This window comes from Boleophthalmus pectinirostris, unplaced genomic scaffold, assembly GCF_026225935.1.
Source record: "Boleophthalmus pectinirostris isolate CB_2022bp ecotype Guang Dong unplaced genomic scaffold, ASM2622593v1 HiC_scaffold_4, whole genome shotgun sequence".
Classification (NCBI taxonomy): domain Eukaryota; kingdom Metazoa; phylum Chordata; class Actinopteri; order Gobiiformes; family Gobiidae; genus Boleophthalmus; species Boleophthalmus pectinirostris.
This window is the reverse complement of record NW_026571353.1, coordinates 15,140,770-15,158,058: the sequence shown is the minus strand read 5'-3', so window position 1 is coordinate 15,158,058 and position 17,289 is coordinate 15,140,770. Positions and strand designations below refer to the sequence as shown.

General features: G+C 37.9%; 1 protein-coding gene across 1 annotated transcript; it reads right to left on the bottom strand.

The window, feature by feature from the left end:
- Window positions 1-1,162: 1,162 nt before the first annotated feature.
- rflna (refilin A) lies at window positions 1,163-8,280 on the bottom strand. Its single transcript, XM_020935523.2, has 3 exons — window positions 7,610-8,280; window positions 3,391-3,500; window positions 1,163-2,676 (listed from the first exon to the last, which is right to left on the bottom strand). Exons 1-3 carry the CDS (start codon window positions 7,829-7,831, stop codon window positions 2,343-2,345), a joined length of 666 nt encoding a protein of 221 aa, XP_020791182.1. The 5' UTR covers window positions 7,832-8,280; the 3' UTR covers window positions 1,163-2,342.
- Between the last annotated feature and the right edge of the window lie 9,009 nt (window positions 8,281-17,289).

The window sequence follows — 17,289 nt, the reverse complement described above, 5'->3', positions numbered from 1 at the left end:
CGACTCTGAAGCTAGTTTTTGTCATTTGTTATGAGTTAGCTGCTGTAGCTCCCGCACATAAACAGACTGTTTTCTATTGGTCTGTTCTAAAGTGACTATATTGGCCGTATATTTGTTACTGGATCTGCACTGATCCAGTAGCATATAATTAATTACTGCGGCGGGCACGTATTTACGGCTAAAGGCTAATAGCGCTACTTTCTTTACTAGTTATGGGTCCGTCGCGAACGAAATGACTCTTAGATCCGGCTCTTTGAAGCGAACGACGGGAGCCTGATCCTTATTGGGAGCCGTGTTTTCTCTTTCTCTCACTTTTTTTCTCGTCACGCCGCGTGCAGACTCGTGGTTTGACAGCGGCAGCGGCTAAAAACGAAACTTTGAGAAATTTGCGTGTATGTAGGATTAAAAAAAATTTAAATAAAAAAAACGAGCATATTTGACTGTAGTTTAGCATAAAATAAATAAGTCCCGGTTTAGTTCTTTTTCAGTCCTGGTTTAGACCTGGTTCAGTCCTGATTCAGTCCTGCTTTAGACGTGCTTTAGTCCTGCTTGCAACAAAACAATCTGAAGAGCCACTTGGGAGCCAAAAGAACCAGCAGCTTTTAGTGAGCCGAGCCAAAAGAGCCGGTTCTCTAAAAAGAACTGGAATACCCATCACTAGTGTCTAGAATGTGATGCAAAAATGCCATTAAGTCAACCTACTGTCTGTAAATATTATGCAAAGAGGCAGAATAACAATAAATGTTGCCTAAATAAACCCAATTTAAAATCCACCAGAGCCAAACCTAAGTTTTTTAAACAATTCAACATTTACAGTGAATTTTTACATCACTAAATATATCGGCGATTATATTGGCTATCGGCAGCTCCAACTCCCATTATATCGGTTTCATATCGGCCATAGCAAAATCCATATCGGTCGGGCTCTAATTTTAATCGTTACTAAATACAAGATTACATTTACAGAATTGCACCCTATTATACTCCCCTACAAGTACAGGTTTAAACACAACTTAAAAAGCTAAATTACAGTAACTTCAGTATGCTATTTCAAATTAATTACTTCCCCTAATAAGAAACATTTTTGTACACATACATTACAATAGATATACGATCTCATTGATATTCTGCAGACAAAACTAAGGACAACACACAACAAGAGTAGGATTGGGGAATTATTTTATTCAAGGAGGATAAACATCTTTTTAAATTATTTTCTTTGACTAGAAGGAACAACGTACAAAAATAAAAAGAGAATTATGAAGTGCCTCATATGCCACATATACAGTACAACAGGAGAATATTTTACAGTAACGAAAAGGAAAACAAAGGAAACAAAAAAATAATAATAACAATCTCACCAACATCAACTCAACATCCACTGACTTTCTCTCATCTTCCTCTGACCATCTGCACATAACAAGGCCTTCTTCTATCTCGCCTACAATTACTGTTACATACAAACACTAACTTGTTACACATCCCATTGCAATTAGACTTTACAAAAAACTTTTCACATCTATTTTTTCAAACCCAAGTTAAGGTTCTATCCACAGTCCATTTACAAAGCTCTTAATCACATAAAAATTGCAAGGTTGCATATTGAAGACTATACAATTTCAATGAATCAAAAGCTATGGGAAGATTTGAGGTAAAGTTTCGGTCTGCCACCATAACTCATTGAAAGTTTTTCTAGTGTTTTTTAGGACTAGATTAGCATGTGTCCCTTTTTATCATTAAATGTCAATGGTGTGAAAAAGAGGTGTAGGAAATTGCTATGTATTTGTTTGATTTATCTCAAAGAAACAAAACAAAAACAGAGTACTGTAAAATACCTAGAAAAAACACATTTACAAAATCTTCCCTAAATAAATCTTTTGATCATTTGCATTCTTAATTTAAAGAGCCTGGTCAAACTTGACAAGCAGCTGGTGTTTACATTGTTTTCTTGTCCTACTTCTCTCCAACTTTCTTTGGTCCATTTTAAAACGCACTGCTTAAACTCAAAAACTGCAATGCTGGTTCACCAAGGAAACTCCAAAATTATGAACAAGTGCAAGAAAGAAGTCAATTAGAAAGAGTTGGTGCGACAGGGCAATCTTATATCACGTTGAAAGAGCCAAAGGCACCAATTTGTTGTGTTAAATAAGACGTTAAACCAAAAAGTGACATCCGTATGTCTCTTTATAAGTAAAAAGTCCATACAAAATAAACGCTCCCTTGATTCAAATGTACAGGTTTGCAGGGCTCCAGTCTTGTCACTTCAAAGTACTCCCTGTGGCCTTTCCAAACAGGCATCCTTCAGAATTTCTAAGTCCAGATTTCCGTCTCCACACAGACACCTACAAGTCTTCCGTGTAGATGATGCAGGGACTCGAGTCTTCACTGGACTCGAGCTGGACCGTGGACACGAACCAGCGGCGGGACCCCATGGAGTTGTAGTTGAGCGTGGTGCGGTAAGTGTTTTTGGCGTGTTTGGGGTAGATGATGGTTGTGCTCCGGAAGCTCATGGGCTTCTGGCGAGGTTCGAGATAGATCTGGGACTTGTAGCTCCTCCAGGTGCAGTTTCGGATGGCCACCACGGTCTCACTGAAGCAGGTGGGGGTCGGGATGGGGGCACAATAAACCTGGTCCTGGTAGTGACGGTCTGAGTCGTACTTGACCTCTGAGGTGCACCTGGTGGGGGGTGAGAGAATGGTATTACAGTGACCACAAGGAGGCAATGTAAGAAACAGAAACAATTAAAACAAGTCCTGACTGATTTATTATTTAACAATGGAATGTATGTATGTTTATTTGTAAATCTTGTATAAAAAGCTCCAGCTGTGGTCCCATGTAAACTGTGACAGCTGAATTCTATATGCGTAAACTTCATCAACATCATATTGCTAAATTATTCACAAATGCAGATAACACTTTTCCTGCTGGAGGGTCCACAATCTGTTTGTCTCCATGGCCAGGTTAATGCATAGACTGTAATGTTCCACAGTATTACATTAAACTTAGCTATCTCTACAAAGACAAGCTGGTTACACCATTCACAATAAAAATGCATTGTCTTCAAGCAATAAAATTGATAATGCCATTTCAGGCAAAGCAACAAAGCAGGAGGCCATGGAGCCTCTCTAACAAAAATGTTACTTAATGCACCATTAAAAACTGGACATGATTTGAATTAATTTCAAAAACACTAACAGCAAGTCAGTATTTTAGGCATGCAATCAATGTAACTTACAACAATAAAACTTTTTTGATGAATTGCCCTGTCTCATTGTACATGGTTTAATGTATTTGATATTCTTTAAGACTCTCTTTCTCACATTGCATTGAATATTCTGGTCTGATTGTAATCCGTGCTCTAGCATTACATATCCAGTGTACAGTGCTTACTTGATTTCTTGCTCTGACGTGGGGTTGACCTCAATGCTCTCTCCATAAAACACAGGGTGCATGCGGGTCCTTGCGTCAGTGCCTGTGGAGTTGAGCAGCAGGTAGGGCAGCTGTGGGCAGGAAATACAAACATAAGATAAACACACAACAGCTAGGCTATTTGACTCGTTTAAGGAATTACTGTAAAAAAATATAGTTGATCCACCCATGTGACTTTCTTGGCACAGCTATTACTACAAATACAGATTTAGACTGGAGACTTCTTGGCAGACAGACACACTTATTCTAATTGAATCTAGATAATTGTATTTGTAAATGAAGTGTTGGTGGTATATCATATTCATAGTTTTGTCTTGAGTTCAAACTAACAGGGACGTGTGACCCAGACGCTGTCTCCATGCAGTCAGTGGGTGAAAACAAGCTAACAGATGTAGCGCCCAAAGTAGCTCATAAATGAGAAATATGCAGCCCTGGACAAGAAAGGCTAACAGGGAACGGGTCACTGCAGATAGTCCGTAGTGAATAATATTGTATACTTACATTACTTACAGAATTACTTTGATTTTTATTTTTATTTACCAGGACTAGTGCTGGACAACTAGGGAGAATTTCTAATTGCAATTGTGATTTGCAATTTATGTTTTAATATTAGAATCCTGAGTTCACATTTTAAACAAGTCGAGGAGAATTGAAAAAAAAAAGAAATATGAACTGGACTGACAATTGTACCACTCACAGAACATGTTAGTACATTTCTAAACTACAGAATTATCAGTTTCTATGCTGAGGTCAAACGTTATTGTTATTATCAAATTGCAATTTCAATTAATCCTGAAGCCCTAACCAGGATAGTCCCACAGCAATTAAGAAAATACTTTCCAGTAATTTGTACTCCTGCCTAAATAGAAACCTGTATGTCTCTCACAAAGATATGAAAAACTATGCCAAGGTGTTTAAAAAGATTCACTCTTGAGATCTATTAAATCCATCTAATTAAAATATGTTGCATAAATATTAAATGATACTTTTGTTGTACCATTTGAGATCAGGGCACCATTTCTCTCTGTTGAGAAGTTTAACAGCCCCATCTCTGCATGTGAATACAGTGATTATAACTGTCCTCTCTCCACTGTGTGCTGTGATTAGCACAGGTCACACTGGGCTGTCTGGACTGTAGCCCTGGTTTAGCTGTACACTACAGGACCTGATCTGACCAAAGTGAATCCGCTGGCAGTGGTACAGCAGCCTGGCACCTCTCACGTTACACTGAGGCAGTCACATGCTGCGGTTTGGACGGGCCAAGGGCACGGCGGATCGCTGTGGGGCTCGGCTTTCCTTCTGCAGTCTACAATCATCTTCACACTATCCCAATGGGAGGAACAGACTACAGATGCACAGCTGCTAGTTCTGACATGCACACATTTAAGGGGAAAAGTCTGTTCCTGTTACTGGTGGTTAATGGTCCTAAATAATATGAAAGTGCTTGTCCTGTATCTGTGGCGCGGACAGCATTCCAAGTATTTATTCGCTGAGTGCTTTGGCAACTTGTGCAGAGCAAACAGTTGTGAATGGAGGGGGGTTAAATTCCCCTGTACAACCCCCTGGAAGCATATTTCAACTCAGAGCTGCAGCTGAGCAACACTCTCAGGCTGAATACTGAAGTCAACAGGCCAATATAAAGTCTGTACAGTGCGCATACATCATATACACGGATATACCTTTTTTTTTCTGTAGAAATGGGCATGTGCCAAAACTCCAGAGAATGTTGAAAATCCTACACAGACGCATACACTAAGGCTTTTGTACGAAATGAAAAGCCAGCAAGTAATGTGATGGCTCTCGCTATTCCTCTGTCTTGCAGTCTCTGTAATTAACAATAAATGCAAATATTGGTTTTGGTGAGTATCCAGATCTAATTCACCAATCTCCTGTCCCACTGTGAATAGTTTCAATTTCAATTTGTTTATTTGAGCAACATGCAAGTATCGCTATTTGTTATTATTCAGTGGTGCATTTGTGCGCTCAGGGAGTATGAAGCAATATTGTGAGATAGGTCAAAGACACACTTGGGGCCAGATATGTAACACCTTTTAGAGTCAATAGCAATTATCCTTTAACTTTAGCTCGGGTTTAATTTAAGGCTAGGTCTGGACAGTGGGTGTGGCATCTGATTGCAATTAATATCCACAGTTAATACATCTCCTCCATATGCTATTAAATCTTATATTACACTTCCATAATGCTAATAAGTTATGCACATATAAAAGTAAGGTGAAAGGGTAAAAGTCATGAAACGTTCTGCCTGTCCTCGTGGTTAATCCTCTGATAGTTGATCCGCCACCTTAGACGTTACCAACACCGTGCGAAAACAAGTGTTGATGTGCCTTTCATTTAAGAGTGAGAGGGTCATCGTATTCACTTATGCAACAGGCTGCAACTGCCCTAACAAGCCGCACAGCTCAAAATAGGACTGGCAAGATTGTTCTTGGATTGACATACAAAAACATGCAAACAGGAGGTCTATTCAAAACAACGTAGATATATTCAAAATTGTAGTGCCACTAAGGGACAGCTTCTTAACAAAATGCTACTAGAGAATATGCTTGGTGTTAAGTGTGTTATATGCACAATTTAGAGGGGGAAAAAAATCAAATTACAACTTTTCAAAGTTCTGTTCCAAAAAGTAGGATTCTCTTCAGAGTTCATGTAGTAAAAAACAACTCCACAAGCATTAAGGTTTAAGAGAATACTAAAATATGAACTGATAAACTAATACAAGAATCCCAGTGATTTTCTGAACATGTTTGAGTAGGTCTGAAATGCTGGCACAAAATGTTTCTATAAAAAGGCTGTTTTATTCTCATTCTATTATGTAAATTACAGTCTTTGCAGTCTGATAATTGTGCCAATTTAAATTGCTATTTCATTTTGTCTGTGATATATTGTGCAGCCCTAATACTTAACCTACTTTCCACATTTACTTCATTTTCAAGGGTGTAGGAGCTAGACTATACTTTCCCTCCCATTGAGTTGATGCTATACAGATGAGAAACTTGTGCAGGATTAGAAGATTTCTCTCCTTTTTTCTGTCTGTCAGCAAAATCCAATGTCACGCAACTCCCACGATGCACTGCTGCATTTCTGAGGCCTCCTTAAAGCCACCATTAACCTGTGTGGGCTTGTTGGTAAAATGAAGACAGTTACACTAAAACTAGGAGTGACCTAGAAATGTGTTTTCAGACATGATTCATATCTATATCACACATAAATTAAGATTGTGTCTATTGAGTGTGGTTATTCCAAAATTTCAAAAGAATAACAATAATAATAATAATAAATTCTTGGGCTTTGAACTTTTGAGATAGTAATTTCAGTTTGTATTTCACAAAGTTGCTAAAATCAGCACTTTATAACAAATATAGGAGATCAACACAAACACTAAATATTACAAAAGTCTCTCACTCTGCTGTTGTTGAAAATGCAGGCAAACTTTGACAACACTAAGATTTATTTTAGAGCACTCAGTGGAAACTAATCCCTATATGCCCACTCAGTGACATGGCTACTGACTAAAGGCCCAAATACTTGAGGAGCAATTGCAAAACCAGCTTTTTGCCAACTTCCAGGAAGAACTTCCAGGCACCCCACAAGGTTGGTAGAATGGAAATCAAAGTGAAACATACCAGGCTACTTTCTATGTGTGATTGTGGAGTTTTAGCCAAGTTTGTATTTGAAATAGCTTCTTTCTTTCTTTTTTACCCAAACAATCTCTCAGTAGCATACCTTACTGCGTTACTTTTTCCACCACTGGTTAATATATGACATGTTTGGATTGCCTGGCATAAGTACTAACAGGGCTACTGCATTGTTATTCACACAGAAGTCACTTGAGACCGGCCACTGACAGATTCCTGGCACGGACCCCTGGGAGTCCCCGGACCACCAGTTTGGAAACCCCAGCGGAGAGGGGGCGTAATTAGCACACTGACCTCTTGTTAGGGCCCTATTCTTCGAACTGAGCAAACATAATTGTGATACAAAAATACTAGCCTACGTAAATAAAACGGACATTCACGTGAGCAGCTGAAGAATGCTGGGAAATGGAGTAAGAGCTTCCAGATGTCACCAGTGAGACTGTGTTTGGTTTATCCAAATTATTCAAAAAATGACTTAAAATAGGCTTGCAATATAAATGAAGATAGATGTAACAGTTTCTCACCAGTTTGCCCTCTTTTCTGTTGTATGCAATGTGGTGGTGTTGTTGGTGGTGGTCGGGCGTCGTGCAGCTGCCGGAGCGCGACTCGATGAGCCCCGGAGAGAGGGAGCAGAAAGGCGGACTGGGGCTCGGAGGTAAACCCGAATCCGGACTGTCGAGCAGCCCTTCCCGGTTCTTTCCTTTGAGACTTTCATCCATCGCTTGTAAATGCAAATGCCCCACCATTTCTGGAAAGGCTCAACGCAAAGTGGAGTAAAAACAACCCAGGGATGGTTTTAAGTGGAGGTTCGTGTCTCTGCGTCGATAAAAACAATCCAAAGTGATGCGTAAAAATGAAAAGTGACAGAACGTGTAGCTGTTGACGTTGACAGGAGTCCGTGGAGAGCGATCAACTCTTTCCAAAGTTTTCTGAAGCCTACCTGCACGAAGAGACGCGTCCGCTTGAGTTAAAGTAATCCAAACCAGAAACCGCTACAAATTCCACTAAGGAAATAAAGAAATGTCTTCAATCGCCGTAAAGCCGAGTAGGCTACAAAGTGGTCCGCGCGTCTGGCAGCGATCTAGAAGAGCGCTCCTCTGCTCTGCTCTCTTTAACTGACTGTGTATAACTGTGTATGTGTCTCTACTGGAGAGCTCCCTCCTAATGATCCTGCCAGGCTTTCTTCTGCCGCTGGCCCCGGTCCAGCCCTCGGGAGCTGGAACACTTCCACGCTTGGCCGCCAGGGGAGTGTACGGCGCGCTCTTTCCTCTGCACTCTGCCCCTGCTGGGAGCTGCTCTTATAGCCTCCTACTGAGAGTTCCCACAGGAGGAGACTGGCACTAAAGTAAATACAGAGTGCAATGCTCTTAGCTACTGGTTGGTGCTCCAAGAGGTTTAACTGAGGCGAAAGGTTTACTACACAAGTAGTGTATTGGCGACAAATGTGTGTATATATATATATATATTAGTGCTGTCATGCGATTAAAAAAATTGAGAGATTAATTAATTATGATCTGTAATTAATTAATCTAATTAATCTCATTTTAATCTCACCTAAAAATTGCTGAGAAAAGCCTTCAATTTGAGGTATTTTCATTTAAATTCATTATTACATTATTGTGGCAGATCAAAAGACTGATATAGATTAAAAAAAGTGACTTTATAAAGTCATTTATTGTTTAACAAATCTCTCCAAATTGGCTGTTGAGCCCAAGTCTCCATGAATAAGAAACTGTTTGCTGTAAAGTAGCAAAGACGAGGAAATCTGAACATAATAACCTTTGTCTACTTAAAGACAATAAAAAGTCCAGTCTTTCCTTAACCATATTAAAAATATTATTGATAGAGAAATGCTTTATATATGAGATCACTGGTTTTAGTCCTTGTTTTAGTCCTGCTTTAGACCTGCTTTAGTCCTAGTTTAGTCCTGGTGTTAGTTCTGGTTTAGTCCTGGTTTAGACCTGGTTTTAGTTCTGGTTTTAGTCCTGGTTTAGACCTGGTTTAGACTTGGTTTAGACCTGGTTTTAGTTCTGGTTTTAGTTCTGGTTTAGACCTGGTTTAGTCCTGGACTGGATTAGTCCCGGTTTTAGTCTTGGTGTTAGTTCTGGTTTAGAGGCGCACAGGAGGAAGCGCAGTTTACGCAGCGTAGGCGAGAAAACACGGTCCACACGCGGCGCACGGGAGCACGTCGGTGTCCGCGCAGTGTCTACGGAAGGAAACGTGGTCCGCGCGTTCTCAGGTTGATGACGATGATGAAGGTGTGTGTTTGTTTGTGTGTGTTTGTGTGTGTGTTGTGTTCGTGTCCCCTCATGTGGCAGGTCACTATAGGACAGTAGTGCAGACATCATGAGTCTATGCAGCTTGTTTTCACCAGTGACATTTAAGTTGTAGGCGATATTATATTTGTTATTTTCTTTTATATTTCACGTCGGGAGAATAATTTCCAAGACACGAATGTGTTTTTACCTGTGCACTGCTGCCTCTGTTCTACTGGCTCTTCGACCTCATCCATTGTGTGACTGGCGCCGCCAACGTGAACATGACGTTTACATCGCTGTTACTGCGCGCGTTTTGTGCGGGTTTCCGGCAATGAGTGGAATTACCGAAATAAAAAAATGTATAAATGTGTTTTTGTGTGTGTGTTTGTGTTGTTGTTGTCCCAACAACACATAAAAACAGGTTTTATAATAAAGCAACTCGCATACAGAAACACTAAAGATTAGAGATTAAAAATGAGATTAACGCGATTAAAAAACATAACGCGCTAAATATGACTGTAATTAATTAATCGCAATTAACGCGATAATTTGACACCCCTAATATATATATATATATATATATATATACACACACACACACATATATATATATATATATATATATATATATATATATATATATATATATATATATATATATATATATATATATATATATATATATATATATATTGCAAATTGCTTCTAAAACTACTTTCACTTTTCAGCTGGCTTTGTTTGGTTTCATTTAATAGAGAAAGTGATTGATAGGATTATTAAAGGATTACTCAGGTTATTTTTCATTTTGTGTTTATAAATATATGTAACAGTTGTGCTTAGGTATATTTCAGGACTGGGTGGAGATGGGTGGAGACTTTTGCATCCACAAGTTCTTAAATAAGTCAACACCCATCCCAGCAGCAGCAGCAGCAGGCCTGGCAGCAAAATAGGATCCTTGTTGTTGGTTCCCAGTATATAACTTACATCCATTGCTTTGCCAAAACTCAGATGAGTGCATTGCATACAGACTTGATTGGACTGAATCTTTGATGGTCCAACAGTTTTCATGATTGCCACTCAAATGTATGTTTTAAGATAACATTGCGTTGTCTATATGTTATTCCTAATATACTCCTAACCCTGTGCTTTTTGATTCTATAGTTTCCTCACTGCTCCTGGGAATTGGAAACAAGAGACTGCTAGCATTGAATACAGGTAAGTATTTGCTTTTGTTGATCTAGAGTAATTTAGAGATTTAGATATAATAAAATGGACTATAGTTTTGTTTAATGGGAAGTTTAAGATCTTATACACATATTGCTACTGATCAGCAGCCTAAAAAACATCAGCAATAATTAATCATGCTCCTGTCTTTTGTTAAGTTAACACTTGCTAATTTTAGACACTGTTGATACTTTTCTAAGTCCCTCTCACATAAAAGTATGGTTCACTTCTGTATAACTTAATGACACTTAATGGCGATACAACAGCAATCCCATGAAACAGCTACGTATATATTTGCTATATATTCTCTTTTACATAACAGAGGTGTGAAAAGAGAAATATTAATACTTAGAATGAACTTTATTTCTTCAAAAATTATACATCAAATGAATAGATCATCTTCCTATATTTTCCTGCTTAATTCAACTCTTGATTCAATCTTCCTGCATCTCAGTTAATGCTTTCTCCTTGTGCTGTGTGCCATCAATCACAGTTACTTTGGCGTGCACTTGTTGACATACCTGCTCCCTCCCACTCCCTCTCTAAGTAAAGATTCTTTGATATCAAACTCTTGACCTTTCCATTGTAAATGCCAGCACCGGGACATTATGGACCAGACAGACACTTTCACCTTTTGGCCAAAACCTCTGTAACCGCAATGTGGGAGTTGATTGAAGACTTCTGCTACTATGATCACGTTCGTGCAAGCTTCGGTCCAGACATACAGACAGGGAGGACAGCCAGCACCGACCAATGCCAACCCGTCCTTCCCAGTGATTCATTTTTCTAGTGATCGTCCCTGTTCTCTTGTAGTTCAATGCCTCATATCCTGCAAGCTTATTTACGCTCAGACTTACTCCACATGCACAAAACAAGATGGCGCTGAATCAAAGACAGCTATACGGTGTGGTAAACAGGTGTGTGTTTATTTGGACTGCAGTAATATAGATCAAAATAGTTAAAACTCCAGATCAATCTACACAAATCAATTTTAACTGAGCATTTACATCTGAACAAGAGACATTAGTAGGTCAGTCAGTTGAATGATCGTCTTCCAGTTTGAAAGTCATACATTTTGAGTCCTGTTCCCACACTAAATATCATTGGTAAAGTGGTCAGGTCCACTCACCTTCAGGCTGATGTTGCAAAATGAATTGTTATTCAAGTGTCATTTAGCAAGACACTTAACTTGCTTAAACTCTCCCTCAGTATTGGCTTATAGTGTGTGTGAATGGGTAAGTAGTTCCTTGATGTAAAGCATTTTGAGTGCCTTAAAGTAGTCTAATCACTTTTTTATAATGTGTGTCCTTGATACTGAGATTTGATGGGACACGATCTCGAGCATTTAAGTAGTACATAAAATAAATTAAGCCAACACTGTGAAACTGATTGCACTACTTATTTATTACAAATTATGGCAACATTTCTTCTTGTCTCGTTCTCATGGACCCAATCTCGTGGCATGTCTCATCTCATAAAAATTGTGTCTTGTCCCACCCCTACTGAATATTTTTTATGCACCGTTGATATTTCCAGTACATATAATTCCTTGTGTGCTCTAACTTTGCATATGTGGTGTCAGCATGTAAACAGACATAGGGTTGGTGAAAGAAAATTGGATTTTTTAGATTTTGGGGGACGTCACTATGGTTTATCTACACTCCCCTCCAGACTATGTACTCATGACCCAATAATGTTACAGTTTGTGCATTTAAAACATTAGTCTCAGCACAAAAGATTACACCGTATATAGTAAGCGCAAAGTATTTCTAAAGCAACATTTTATCATTATTATTTCATTGTTATTGGAAATTTAGAATTTTTCTATGGGACTGATGATGCTGCTGCAATAAATCAAGATTCCTTTTATTAGTTTAAAACAATATTGCAGATCACATTGTATGTAAATTATCTGGTGGGGAGGTGTCTGGTATCTGCATGTCTCTTTACTTTACTTGAATGTTTTGACCTGTAACCTAGTCAAATGACATCAACTGTATATTTCTAAGGGGATTAAGTTAGATGCCATACGATGGATCATTGTAGGCAAATGATAGCATCTCCATGGAAACAAGCATGTAGCAAACCCAGCCAAAAAGTTGACATATCTCTGACATAACTGACATATCTCACATGACACAACAATATTAGTATTAGTTAAAATTTTTAGGTTTTGTTTTTTTTTTTTTTTTTTTTTTTTTTGGAGGATCCAGATCACTGTCTAGATGTCGCTTTTTACTTTAGTTTTGGGCGTAACCTCTTCATTTGGACTTTAATACATTTGTTATCACCTACTTATTTAAGGTCAACACAGTCTGTCCCACATGTATCTCCTGTTATGTCCCATATATTATGCTCATGTCGAGTCTGGAGCTTGTTGACATCTGGATTTATTTAGTCAAGACCCAATGACAATCACACCCTGCATCTTTATCTCTCCTCCTCTTTTGCTTTGTGCACTGTATGACTGGACATGGCCACCAAAAACACCAGTGTAGCATGTTCCCTTACAAAAGCATGCCCTAATGACTGTCCATAAAACGGCTCACCTGCTAAAAATGTCTCTTAAATCGTCTTGTAAAGTCAGGCCCAGCACCTGCCTATAAATCCTCTGTGTTGCTTTGAAAGTGGTAATAGGGCACATCCTCAGATTCCTGGCTCTGAATAGTTCCTTTCTAAAATATATTTTATTATTCTTATATAGTGTCTGTTGTACCCACAAAGCTTTAAAAGTATTAATTTGTGTTGATCTATTTGAGGTATTTTGAGCAATAAAAATACATATAATTGAATAAGATATGTATGTTTTGTGGTGCATTCCATACAAAGCAGTAACACCCCCATCGAGACAAACTCCACAGAAAAGTTACATAGTGCACCTTTAACCATAATCTTTGGGGTTGTTATGTATTGCCAATAAAAAATCTTATATGATTTATCTTTTTACCACGAGCAAACAGAGGTGATTGATGGTCATTGCTGTTCTTGATGCAGACCTCACCAGGCTTTGGGCTGACGCTAAAGTTAACACAAAAGTTAAAACAAAAGTTAAAACAAAAGTTACCAAACATGATCTTGACATTCTACCTTTACTGTCTCCTCATCTGACCCGTTTGAGATCTTCATTGGAGTTGATGCTTTGCACTTGTGTCCCGTGACCTGCTTATTGCTTCCCTCTGGCTTCGCAGCTGTTAGCATTGCATGTTAGCGCCTCATCCAGTGTGTCTGTAATCAGTGATTCACCTGCGCTTCCTCTGTCTCCTCACTTCCTCTGTTCGACTGCTGGATAAGTAAACACCATATAGGCCTTTGTTTGACGTACATGACTGGGATTTCGGAGTGGCTTTATTGACTTTACTTTTTATCAGTGCATATAAACCTCAATCATTATCTCCCACAGCTGAATGGACAAGGACATATTGTGGGTAGGCAATGTTAAAGTGGACATGTTATGCAAAAAATTTACTTTACACATCTTTTACTCACCTGAAATTGTATTTAGAGTGATCTGTGCATGTTTGAGCAATCTTTAATGGCTTATTTTCAAGAGGCCATTATGGTAATCAACTCCTGTTTTCACACACCACACACTATACGCCTACTGCTCCGTATTTACTTATTATTTATTTTCCTAATCAGTGACAGGATGTGCAGGCAGCTTCAGCATCACAGCATCACAGTCATTTCTGAACAAATAAAAAAAAAAAACATGGAGGTGCAGCTGCAAGTCTTTGTTGTCATGACTTTACGGCAACATCACCTCCCATTGGGCACAGCTGTTTTCTAATGCAGAAATCGGTTTAGATGAATATTGTGATTTAAAATATCCAAATTATAACATAATAATCCATGGTGTCATAGATTGTAACTATATAGCAGTCAAAACCACAATAGCTCTTCTTTAAAACAGATTATTTCTTTTATGTTCAGTAGTCAATAACATTCTTGACAGAGCGTAACTGTCCAAACTGATGTACTAATTACCGGTGTAACGATATCCAAGTCTCACGATACAGTATCTTCATGGTATACATCTCACGGTACGATATTTACTTCAATATTTTCTGGAGGCTAACAAAACTGTTAATATGTTATTTTTTCCTCTTAAAATACCTTGGCAAGACTTAATCCAAAAAATTAAGACTTCAAAGTGCTTAGAGGTTTTATTTCTTCATGTAGTCTACACTAAAATGGAGCAAAGGATCATGGTCAATGTAGTTCCCTTTGTTAGTTTTTTTTTTTTTTTTAGCTATTTCTGCACCATAACACTTAATTTAAGAAAAGAGACTTGTAATTTGATAAATTGTGATGGTCCACGATATTATTGTGAAAACTTTGATGATACAATATCACAATATTTTGGTTATTGTTACATCCCTTGTACCAATATTATATTATACATTTTATTTTTTGGTGTTTGTTTACATGCACAAAAGAAATCATCGAAAACACCTATGAGTATGTGTCAGTTAATCAGTTTTGGAGAAACTGTAACAACAAATACAGTTCATTTTAAAATAACTTAATCTTAAACATTTTCTCTTTCATTGTTGTCTTTGCCATATTAGTTTGCTCTTCTTTGCGTAGATTTACTTGTTTCATAAAAACTGTAGGTGTGAACAATCAGACATAATGATTTACATAACATTTCAATATTCTGATAACTCTAGAAGTCTGATAATGATTTGATTTTTACTCTACACTTCCAAGTACCATATAAAAATAGTTATAAAAAAATAGTAAAACAAAATAGCAGCATATAGTAAAAAATGTGGACATGGATCTAGCATAGGCTCTGTGCTTAATGTTATTTATTGACTCTGAAAGTGGGGCAAACAGATTTGAGGAAGTTCACATCCATGGAGGGGTCATTTGAGGGCTAAAGCCTCTGATACAGCCTGTTTGTGTTTCTGGTGCCTTCATCTCTATTCACTTATTCTTCAGTACATTCATCTGTTCACTTAGGCACAGAAGACATGACCTTTGAACCCAGGTTATATGTGTCTGAGGCGTAAACAAAGCCCCTTATGTTTGCTCTGTGTGTTTGCTCAAGCCTGGTGTAAGGAGAGAGTTAGTAGAGCAGCTAAACTTGAGCGAAAATCAAAACATACATTTACTACTTACTACTTAGCTCTTTGTTTATGAAACTAAAATGTGCAGCTTTGCCTTTGTTGGCATGTAAATCGGACATGAATTTTATATGTCTGAACCAATGGTGGTGCAGTACTGGGTGGGATTTGGTGACACAAATAAGGACATTTTACAGCACTGATATTATTGTTAGCTATTGTGTTAGCTATTGTATTCTTTGATTGGCTAAACTGACACAACTCGTCATCCATCCAGTAATGTAAATCTCCTTCCCCTCTATATATGAGAAATTACAATTTCAATTCCAAATTTAAATATGTTTGAACTGAATGAGTGCTGTACAGCTAACTATACTTTGTCTTTTTTGACCTATACATGGGTTTCAGAATAAGATAGTAGGATTGCCATTGTTGTCAACAATTTAAAACAGATATTATACCTTTTGAATGGGAAAATGTTACATAGAGTACTATAACAAGACATTAAACATGAATACATTTCTATCAAATAAATGAAAACACTCAGGCTTTCCATATTCTATGCTAAACACCACTTGAGGAGAAACATAGAGTTATTTATGGACAGACTGGCATTCATCTGTCTGTGGTGGAGCTCTCCCTCTCCTCAGTGGTTTCTCCCCCCTCAGAACAGGCTTGTGCCCCATCACTCTGACAGCTCCTCTAATGCCCTCCATGCCGTTAGCTTATGTTTCCCATGGTGCTTTGTGTTTGCCTTCAGCCTGTGGGGATAAAATGACAAGTGTGGACCACCCATCTCTACTCTGGCCTCAGCGTTGTTCGAGGAATTTCCCTAGTTTAACAGTGAAGGAAAGATAAGCTCAAGTTGATGTTTGTAGACAATTTCTGATGCATTTATTGCAGGATTAATAACAAAATACTATAATAACTAAATAAATAACTGACAATAAACATGTTAGTGCAGACGAAATATTCAGTGTTATTTTATTCTAAATACCTTGTCTTTTCTGTAATAATCTGTATCCCAATAAGAAACAATTTGTTAGGTGATAAATAAATCAAAAAGATGTTATAAAAGATATCGGCAAATAAACTGACACTCTTGTTTGTAAAGCCTTTATTGTAAACTGCATGCGTAATTTTACACATGCTAATTGTGGCATCAACATCAACTTAAAGGGCCCATATGATCTATTTGCTCTATGCTTTAATATTGTTTCCTCAGTAAAAACATACCTGGAGTTGTGTTTTGTTTCATTTACACATTTTTAACACACAAACTCTTTATATTTAGGCTGGGTTCTTCTCTCAAACAGAAAACACTCTCTTCCCCTTGTGATGTCATTTTGTAATACAGGAAGTGCTCCATTGTGGTTTTCAAACCCCATACACCTTCACTATAATTATCTGTATAATTTCAGAACTGCATCTATACTGAACTAAAGGTAGCTGTTTTAACTTGAAAACTATCACTTCATGTCATCAAAAGGTAGAACAGAGCATTTTGAGCTTTGGAGATACAGACAGACTAATAATGCAGAATTACTCAAACTTGTGTGAATGAAACAAAACACAACTCCAGGTATGTTTTTTGAGGAGGTAGCAACATTATAAGATGGCTTAAAGCTCACAAGAATCCTTTTTGTGAAATCT